The sequence below is a fragment of the Priapulus caudatus genome, unplaced genomic scaffold, assembly GCF_000485595.1.
Source record: "Priapulus caudatus unplaced genomic scaffold, Priapulus_caudatus-5.0.1 Scaffold470, whole genome shotgun sequence".
Classification (NCBI taxonomy): Eukaryota; Metazoa; Priapulida; class Priapulimorpha; order Priapulimorphida; family Priapulidae; genus Priapulus; species Priapulus caudatus.
The window spans coordinates 29449-40260 of record NW_014577531.1 but is presented as its reverse complement, the minus strand read 5'-3'; the positions used below and the strand labels follow the sequence as shown (position 1 = coordinate 40260).

General features: G+C 42.3%; 2 protein-coding genes across 2 annotated transcripts in view; both read right to left on the bottom strand.

Moving 5' to 3' along the window:
* The window catches only part of LOC106810745 (organic cation transporter protein-like), an 11943-nt gene extending 9200 nt beyond the window's left edge, over positions 1 to 2743 (bottom strand). Inside the window, exons 1-4 of the mRNA XM_014814189.1 lie at positions 2729 to 2743; positions 1911 to 1922; positions 768 to 1053; positions 465 to 519 (exon numbers count right to left, since the gene is read on the bottom strand). Of these exons, the coding sequence (XP_014669675.1) occupies positions 465 to 519; positions 768 to 1053; positions 1911 to 1922; positions 2729 to 2743 (368 nt within the window). The remainder of the gene's footprint in view (positions 1 to 464; positions 520 to 767; positions 1054 to 1910; positions 1923 to 2728) is intronic.
* The window catches only part of LOC106810746 (organic cation transporter 1-like), a 29316-nt gene extending 20011 nt beyond the window's left edge, over positions 1 to 9305 (bottom strand). The window contains exon 1 of the mRNA XM_014814190.1: positions 9175 to 9305. The gene's annotated coding sequence lies outside the window, so the exon portion shown is untranslated. The remainder of the gene's footprint in view (positions 1 to 9174) is intronic.
* Between the last annotated feature and the right edge of the window lie 1507 nt (positions 9306 to 10812).

The following is a 10812-nucleotide window of genomic DNA, read 5'->3' as shown; positions in this document are numbered from 1 at the left end:
TGGCGCGTTCCTCATTTCCATCATCTATGCCTGCTGCTGTCTTCTTTAGGCGTGGGAAGTTCTCTGGAAAGTATGCTTTTTCCCTTTTTTTTTTTTTCTTTCTTCTTCTTTTTTTTCTTTTCTTTTTCTCTTTATGTTCTCTCTCTCTCCTTTTTCTTTCTTTTCTTTTCTTTTTTTTTTTTTTTTCTTTTTCTTTCCTCTTTTTCCTCCCTTTCTCCTCCTTTTCCCCCTCTTTTTCTTTCCTTTCTTTTTTTCTCTTTCATACCATTACTTTGGCAATTTTTTGCACTAATCTCTCGGCCTCAGCTACTTTATTATTTGCCATCAACCACCGGGCCGACTCAGGCATTAAGAACCAGTACACATAAAAAAATTGCAAATGCAGGGAAGTAGGAGAGCGAGATGTCTCCATTCACGCACTAGAGGTATGCACACTCGGGGCAGTAGACACAGCGACTGAATACCCATGCACTGCATCAGTGTGGTGAAGCTTCGCTCTCTGCCCAACCAACTCGATACCTATCACGAATGGAATAGTGATAATTGCAGGATCGTGAGGCCGACCAGGAAGCGGAAGAAAGTAAAGCTGATTGGTTCCGCGTGCGAAAGCCGAAGGCAACAGCAGCAACAAGCTGCAGTGTGAGGCATATGAAGAATGAAAGTTTTCGTCAGTCTGTCCTGTAGGAATCCAAAGATGTAATTTCCACACAAGTTCGCCGAGAGAGATGATGGAGAAACCAGGGGCGTTATCCAACCCGATCACAAACCGATATCCCAAGCGGTACTAGTCGTGGAGTCGTACAGAGTCTGGTCAAAGTCCCATGCATCGTCGCAATCAATTAATTGGCCACGACATATCAGGTTGCCAACTGCCATTTGTGCTACAAGTTCGCTTAGTTTGCATCGTACATAACACACTGAGCATAACTTTCCACCTTGCTTGTACTCAATGGGTATGCTCAAGGACTTTTTGTCATCATCAGCATACTCCTTCAGTTCTTCCACGTGGCAACAGTGGTCCGGCAGCGGCAAGGAGGAAAATGTGACATATCCCTGGAATGCACACGGAATGCATGCAGGGATACACACTAGCAGAATAACAACTTTGGTAGCGTCCCCCAGCTGCCGATCCGCGGCCAGAAACATCATCCAAATCCTGTACCATTTTCTCACTGGAGTGTTGCTGCCTGCAAGTGTCTTCCAATCCCTGTACTGCAAAAAAAAAAATTTAAATTTTGGTTTCACGCATTGAAGTTTCCTCTTCAAAATTTCCTCTCCCACGCCACATGTGTAACAGACCTCATTACATAATTTTGATAACACATTATACAAGTAACATATTATATTATGACTTGAAATAGATTAGTATAAAACTACCGAAGCAAATATATATTCTAGTTGTAACATGGTTCATACAGGAAGGAGCTGAAGGATTTTTCAAGGACATTTTATCGGAAATTCAAGGACATTTTATCAGACATTTTATCGGAATTCATACACAGAAAACAAAGATACCTGGATTAATTTAATAACCCTATTCTTAATCACTGGCATGTCACCTCTAAAACTTACCTGGATCACATTAAAACCCTTCTAAACACTGTCACTTCTTTGATTTACTGACTTACTGTAATTTGTGATCATCATTTAACTGGTCTATCGTGTCTATAGCTTGTTTTAAGCTCATTTAATTCATAAAATTCAAGACTTTTCAAGCCACAAAATCAACATTTTACTAAATTCAAGTATTTTCAAGGACTCCTCAAATTCAAGGACTTTTCAAGGACTGTGCGAACCATGTGTAAATTAAATTTTACCTTTGATAGCGGTGATGGAACTCTATGTCGATAGACTCGGTACTGCCGCTATGTGATCTCGCCTCTATGACTATTTCATGCTCAGAAGCTCACATGCTTATAAACCTGTTTATACAAAAAAACAGATAATTTAGAGATTATAATCTTTAATTTGCACGCACGTCTTCGTAAAACACACAAAGTTATGCATTAGTCACAATTGCATTCTGAATATAATAAATAGCTCAGGCTGGCTACTTAAATTTTTGACAACCAATTACCACAGCTAATGGTACATTGCACAAGTACAGGCAGTGCATGGACATGATCCATGAACTCGTTAAAGAGCTCTAGATAAACCATTAAGACTTAGATTTATAATGTATTTACTACCAGTCTAAATGTTTCTCTACTATCATTCGCGCTATTATTAGAATAACTTCCGCCACTCAAATGCCGCTTCTCTACCAGACACAATTTCACCGCATGCACACCAGATTCGCGGCAAGGTGGAAAGAGTAAGCGCCAAAATCGCATGTTTTGCCTCGTTTTAGACCGTCCAGTACAAAATACACGACCAACCACCTCCATTTTGGTATGTATGCGTAGCCGCTGTTCACGCTGTTTAAATTACCACACTTGCCATTTGGTACAACTTAATTTACCAGAGATCTATGTTAAATCCTGAGGAAAACTCCCACTCAATGGCAATGTAAATGGGCATCAACTGCCTGTTCATTATATGAAACTCGTACTTGACAATTGGCAGCCCGGATATCCGCGCGAAGGGCGAAAAACGCCGCGTAGCGGCACACTAACACAACTACGCTGCACCCAATTCTTATGCAATCAACGGTCACTATAAATGCCAAAGCCCTATAATCGCTGAGTTGAGCAGTTCTGGCCATTGCACGACGGGTTTGACTACGTACCCAGTAGCTAGACATTTCCTAGAAATGCTTGTACAAAATTTTTCGCACTCAGCGCGCTTGTTTGCCTCTAGAAACGGAGTTTAAACGTTTTCCGTCAATACACCCAGCGACTGCAATCAACTGACACGTGTTCGTCGCGCATGCCTACCAGCGAGCGAGCTCTGTTGCTGGCAAGCCGCACTTTCGGCTTCATCAAAAATGAAAATAAAATACTAACTCTTCGTACACTCAGGATACCACTGCACAATGCTAGACATTTAAAGTGGGCGGAGCTCCGGGAAATGCAGCAGCGATTAACACATGGAAAATACTGGGCGCACAATCCGCGTACTATTTCGCATCACTATTTGATCAATTTTCTATTAAATAATGTCCATTTTCTTATGTTTGTAACTTTTTATGTTTGCGAACTTATAGTAAAACGCCTAAGACCACATGGAAATGGAACCACGCAAATCAAAACTTCGCCGTGTCGCCCCTATCTGTACGACCCCCCATGTAAGTCGCGAGTTCCTCCACGTCCCAAATGTCTGCCCTCTGTGTCGCCCGCTAAATTGCGCGGACTGTTCGCTGGCAGCTATGGATCGTGCGCGACCTATGCATTCGGCGCATGATCCATAGCTGCCAGCGCCTGCATACTGTCGTAGGACGTTCCACGGTCGCGTGCGCCTTGGCCGCGGAACTGCGCGCAAGATCTGCGCTCAGCGCTTAGGACAACACCTCTATTCGGCAAACACTTCTCTGGTATCCCGTCTCTCTGATGTTTACCAATGAACGTAGTCATATGTGTGATGTAATTCCTGTGCAAATGATGCTAGATTGGTTTGGCGGGGCTCATCATGCAGCGTGCAACTGGAAACAGGGACGCTTGTGTTGAAACTCTTGAATTACTGAGTCCAACTTCCAAGATATAGGATTCTTCTTATGACTGAGATTTATTTGGTGATACACACTGTACAAGTAACGCGCACGTAGTCTAATGCACAAGTCTCGAAAAAAGAAAGTGCAGCGAGAGCATGCTGCTTATATAATTATGCTCACAGAACATTCTAGAACTTTTAACGTTACGTCATTTCCTATTACGCTAGTTAGATAATGTACCGCTCTGATGCAGGGCGGCACCACCGTCCAATTGCTACTAGAAATTGCTTCATCTTATAAACAAACATGTACAGTTATTATGAATCTGTGTTTCTAGACTAACAAGAAGATACAAGAAGAGTGTAATATTTCAACAGCTTGAACCCTGGAGGCAATGCGGCATCATTACCCGGGGGGGGGGGGGGGGGGGGAGGGCACTCCATATATATATTGCATGGTAAGTATTAGCTCTTCAGCTACTTATAGCGCCCGCCGTGTACAGTTGCCGCAGGCGCCTGCGGCAACTGTACGCGGGCTATAGTACTAGAGCTAGGTAGGTATGTGCCCAGGGCCGTAGCTACCATTAGGCAATAAGAGGTAAATGCCTCCTACAAAATTTCTAAAAAAAAAAATTACGAGAAACCAAAATTAAATCCCTATTACATGAACTAAGAAACAAAAATATCAAAACAAATATATCGCGAGAATTAATTTGATGACAATGACAAACAGATACACTGTGAGTGATATCAATTCTGATAAGATTGCGTGTCTGGGTTACCATATACATGTAGACTGTCACTGTTCTAGCCCTAATCAATCACGGGGAGCATATAACGTGAACGTAATTAATACTATTTATAGTTAAACAAGGTCACCGTCTCTGGAGCGTTTGTAGACTAGTCACTAGTGTATGGCACTGACTGCAGCAGGAGCAGGCTGTGACGTTGAATACCGGTATGCACGTGCCGTTTTTGTTGCCGTTTGATAAATATTTTATTAACAACATTATTGAACCTGTAGTCCCCCAGCTGAAATGGAAATTTAGATGTAATATATGCAGAGAATGCACCACAGAGCACCATATAACCGTTGGCTTCTGGGGCCCTTAAGCGGGCCCCATACCCCACGCCCTATTGGCTCGCTTCGCTCCTTGTTCTTTAACTCACAACATTTGCCTCCTACAAAATTTACCTCTGGCTACGGCCCTGTGCGTGCCGCGGGAGAGACCCCCATTTTCAACCCTAAACTTCCATTCCAGTGCATCTTTAAGAATATCTCGTTCCAGAGCATCACAAGTCGCTCTGAGTAACTGGCGATCAGAGTAAGCGACAAGCAGAGCACATATCGCTGCGTCTACACAGACTAACTAGTCACCAAACAACCCTATAGTCTAGCCTCGCTGACTAATTCATGTAACACGTGCAAAACACATGTTACAGTTTAGTTACCATGCAGATCTTACATTTTTACCGTTCCGGAGACCCTAGTTTTTAACATTTCCGTTCCACTGCATCGTACTTCAGAATACGTTGAAGCCGGGCCGTGAATGCATGCATGCAACGCATGCGCACATGGATGGATGGATTGAACATAGACAGTTCCAGAGCATCACACATTCAACAAACATTAGTTCCAGAAACCCCCATTTTCAAGTCTGAGTTAGTTCCAGAGCCCCTCATTTTTGACTTCGCAGTGGCACATACCTACAGGTGCACAGGCACTTGGAACGTCTCAATAAAAAACAAGTGCCGCGGAGCGACAGCGCTCATCTCACGTCTACTGCGGTGCACTCGTGTGGTAGAGTGGTGGGATTCTAGTAAACCCTGTTAGTCCCCAAATGTGTTCACATAGCCGATACAAGTGGAAGGCACAGGGATGGTATCAGGAACCTTCTCAAAGGAATGTTCGTTGGTGATGTTATGAAGTTGCCACGAGATGGCGCGTACGTTTAAGTTTCTTAAGATTAAAGATGGAAGCTCCGATCATACGTAGTAGCAACAAACTATTTGCAAGACAGAATAGTAAGCACTCATCCATTTACCTACGCAAGCCTACAAGGCTGAAATAGAGAAGCTGCCACCTGTAACTAATTAACGCAGGCCAAAAACTAACACAGTACTATCACCACGCACTGCACTGCAGTGCGTATAGTTGCATGTAACACACTGACAGTACAGAATGCCATAGAATTATACGATTTAAGGAGCATTAAACCTTCTTCAACCAAATTTAGCTTTGAATTTCACTGTGACATTGTAGCCTCATACATGGATGTATAGATTCTACTAGCAAACCAGGCAGTCAAATTCTTTCTAAAGTAAACAAATCCATGTTTAACCTCCTCTGAGGGTCAAAAGGTTATCAGACACTCACTCTCTATCAGACGCATGTCAGCGGAAAGTACATTTCATGTCCTTTCAATAAAGCCATAAAAATGGTAGGTCACCGCTGAAACAAAATGAGTTTTTCAATTGCTCCGTCAGACCATGTCTCAGAAAATGTCTAAAATCTCCTGTGCCCCATTGACCTTTGCACCGTCCAATTTCGGCACAGTGATGGCTTTTCCTACCATGATGCTATACACCGACTATCACGAGCCTAGGTCGAGCCGTTAGATTTGTGCCGCCAATTCTGCATTTTCTCCCTATACCTTAAGTTAAGGAGGGAATGTTCCCCCTTCTTTTACACCTCTTGACCTTTCACCTTTTGACCCCCAGCTTCGACATCCCAACTCGTCTTTCGGATTACACCCCCCCCCCCCCGTTCCGAATATCCGTGACCGTACGTCGAGTCGTTTAGATTTGTGCCCAACTGTTGACGCACGGATGGCCGGACGCACGGACGATCATGCGATTCTACAAGCTGCATCTGACTATGTCAGATGAGCTAAAAATAATGGTAAATAAACACGAAATGTATTTACTACCAAAGTCTTAATGTTTCTCTACTCTATTTCGCCTATTAATCACCTGTAAATGCCGCGTCAAAATGCTCATCTGCAACACACAAGTACACCGCACGCCTGCACACACACCTCCTATTCCTCCATGTGCCTGTACACGAGTACTTCTCTCTTATTCATGTTGTTTGTGCACAGGGCGGGCTATAGTACTAGAGCTAAGGGCGGGTGCGGTGTACTTGTGTGTTGCAGATGAGCATTTGACCAGCATTTACAGGTGATTATAGGCGAAATAGAGTAGAGAAACATAAGACTTTGGTAGTATATACATTCTCAAGAGCTAATAATACCTAGAGTGTACAAACGGAAAACGAGCGAAAATATGCTATTTCAGAACAACATTATTCTACTTTGCCTGCGAGTCTATAATAATTTCATGGTATTGCATTAAGCAGATTCTTTGCTCTCTAAAACAAGACCAACCGCTTGTCAATACGATACTCCTAAGGCGGAGATATCGGCCTCCTAAACCTCCCCTCCCACATGCCAAACGCCGCCTCGAACCACTTCTGTTCCCATCCTTCACGCGTCTAAGCATTTCGGCTATCGGTTTCCGTCACCGCTTGAGAGCGCTGATAATTGATGTCACATGCCCAAATTGGTACTCTTACTAGCTGCGTTGTAGAGACATTATATTAAAAAAACATTTGCCGGCTCCATCAGACGGCATTAGCCGTGCTAGGAAAGATAATGGGAGAAGGGCATAGGCGATGCCCCCGAAAGTCACTCCACCCCTGCAACTTGCCACCCGCAAACAATCCATTCATTTAAAATTTATGCGGCGAAAAACCGACTGCTCACGACAGCCAAACGTTAGACGCGGAAGCGATGGGGCAGAAATGGATATCGGGCAGCGCCCGCGCGTTTGGCATGTGGAGGGCGAGGTTTAGGAGCGATATCTCCGTGCCTAGGAGTATCGTATTGACAAGCGGTTGGTCTTGTTTTAGAGAGCAAAGAATTCTGCTTAATGCAATACCATGAAATTATTATAGACTCGCAGGCAAAGTAGAATAATGTTGTCGTGAAATAGCACTATTTTCCCGTTTTTCCGTTGTACACTCTAGGTATTATTAGCTCTTGATTTCATGTTTATTTACCTTTTTTTATTTTTATTGAGACGTTCCAAGTGCCTGTGTACAGGTGAGTGCCGCCCCCCCCCCGCGTCATTACTCATGAGTCATGTACTAATACTATAAGTATAACTATAGCTGAGAGGGTCTATGTCCCCCAGGATACTGCCGGAGCGTACCCTGGTACCAGAGCATATAAATCAACGTGATTTATATGCTCTGCTGGTACTATCTAATATGCTGGACCGTACCTCACCTACTCCACTAACGAGTCTAGGTAGTCGCCTACGCCTACTCCCTAACCCTAACCATATCAGATAGTTACCAGGGTACGTTCCGGCAGTAACCTGGGGGACATAGACCCTATGAGCATAACTATAGGAGGCGAACAACAGTAAGCCTCCGCAAATTGTTCACCGTTGCACTATTTCGTCTTTAGAAAAAGCATTTTTGGCTTTTTTCTTGCCGAAATTCGGTACAAGAGTGCAATAATTTTCATTATGCATTCAAATTAGATGCCTCGTAGACGTCTAGAAAGCATTAGAAGTAAAATTGGTCTTGTTGTGTATTCGTGACATTCCGTCAGGTGTCATAGCCACAGCGACCGGCTGGTGATTTTTGTGTTTGAAATGTGTTCAAACAACTTTGCAGAAATTCGCATCATAGAGCTGGCAAAAGTTTCAGGCAGAGCATAGAGCATGAATCTGTAGTTATTTAACATGAATAAAGTGTATGTTTTGTAAGCGCAGTAACAGTGTGAGTATATATAATTAATTTCTGTTCGATGCTTATTCAGGCCTGCCGCCTATGGGTGCCCTCTACTGTTGTTCAACACCTGTAACTATAAGTATAGCTGAGAGGGTCTATGTCCCCCAGGGTACTGCCAGAACGTACCCTGGGTAGTGGGTACAGTCCGGTATACCGGAACGTACCCTGGTACTATCTAATATGCCGGACCGTACCTCGCCTACTCCACTAATGAGTCTAGGGAATCGCTAGATACAATAATGTAACCCAAACCTATCCTGTGTTTAAGTTACATTATTGTATCTAGGGAGTCGCCTAGACGCCTACGCCAACTCCCTAACCCTAACCATATCAAATAGTTACCAGGGTACGTTCCGGTATACCGGACCGTACCCAGGGTACGTTCCGGCAGTACCATGGGGGACATAGACCCTATGAGCATAAGTACTACTACTAGTACTAGTAGTACTCTACTAGTACTAGTAGTATTAACCCGAACCGGCTGTATGACTGACGTCAATATACGTCAGTATTCTAACCCTAGCAATACCGTTTCTTGGCGCTAACCCCTATAGTAATATAAGTATAACTGTAACACTAACTGTAACTTAAGTAGAAAAACAAAACTAAGTATAATCAAGCAGTTGTTCCCATTTACATTGTATCTGTATCTTGTATCTTGGGGTACCTCTCTTGTATTTCACAAGGCACTGATTCTCTTGGAATGTGCGGGGAAATTCTGTCTACAAGTTAGCATTGATTATTTTACTGCATTCATTGCAGTGTTTTAAGTGCCTGCCACTTACCAATACGGCTTTCAGCTAACATACAGAAATTACATAGCACGTACTAATCCACTGACATCGTTGCTCGAACTTGAAAAGTTTACATATTACTTTTATTAGAAGGACACCAAGTCAAAAGACGCATGAACACGCTGATCGACGCAACCGAGTTTATTTTCACACAGACATGTGCGCCATCTAACGGCCTCAGAAGAACGCAAACGTTCGCGGCGCTAATGCAATGTATCAGGAATTAAGAACCACTAATTTTATATTATATATACATATATTTATTTATTTATTTATTTATTTATATTTATATATTGAGCAGTTGGCACGCGGCAAAAATCCGAAAAGCAATCCGAGAAGAGCAGGCGCGAATCTTGCAGATAGGCAGAAAACCCCCACGACAAGGGAAGATTTATATCTGTAAGAAAACGCCTCGTTCCCTCGTTTCCTTTCATAAAATTTATCATGGTCAGGTGAAGATTGGCATTCCCCCTTGCTTGATGAAGACTGTTCGTTGCACTCGATCATCTGAACGTGATCATTGCTTTCGACACGTGTCATCTTCAAATGTTGCATTTGAAACTGTCTTTTGAAACTGCATTTGAAAGGCTGTCTTCGCATGTCATATCATTCCGTATTGGAATTCTCTCCCTTCCTCGCGGGCAAAAGACGTTGAAACGACGTTGAAAATGTCTGAAATGTCTGATTCAACGTCGAAATGTCAACGTTGTTTCAACGTTGACATTTCAACGTTGTTTTAACGTTGGCATTTATTTAATCACTGGGAGCAGAGAATCGTACTGGGTCATTGTAGAACGAAGTTTAGACTTGACAATGCTCATTTTAGAGAATGTTCGTTCAGCAGATGCAGAAGTAACAGGAATTGTGGCCAGTCCTGTGAAGACGCGTGAGAGGCAAGGAAAATTTTTTGTTTTGTTTTGTTTGCTAATCAACAGGGGGGGGGCATGGCCCCCTTTACGACTAACTCCTGTTCAACGAAAAGGAGAATGAAAAATCCAAAGTCAAGTCTTCTCGTCGATTTTGAGGATTTCGTTGACATTAATGTCATTCGAGATTTCTGCAGCAGACAAAAACATGACTAAAAGAAAGGAGATAATTCTTCTTTGCTCAGATTTGTGTTGTTGCAAGTTGGCTTTGATTGAATTTTATGGTTCTGAACTCTTATTGACAGAAGAAAAGAAATGGAAAGTTATTCACAAAGCACTTAAAATAGTGTTGAAATCGGATTTGAAATAAAAACCGAGGTGGATGCCAAAATGGCCGTCTATAAGTTCGAATATATCAAATTTTTGCTTTCCTCTGATGAAGAACTAAAAACCATATTGAAATTTGATTTCAAATAAAAACAAAGGTAGCTGCCAAAATAGCCGCTCTATTAAAATAAAAAGGAAATTTACCATGAAAAGAATTGTTTTTGCCTCCCCTGATAGAGAACAGTTACATTTTTTATAACGAACAAAATGTTAAATGTGATCTTTAACGCTATTGTATTCTAAACGATGTAAATCTTTTGTAATTTAAATAAATTGCATGTTTATTCAGTGCAGTTCCAAGTAGATCTTTATTTCGATTTCATTCAATATGCCTCTACTTTTTCAAAAAATAATTTAACTTTTAACTTTTATATGA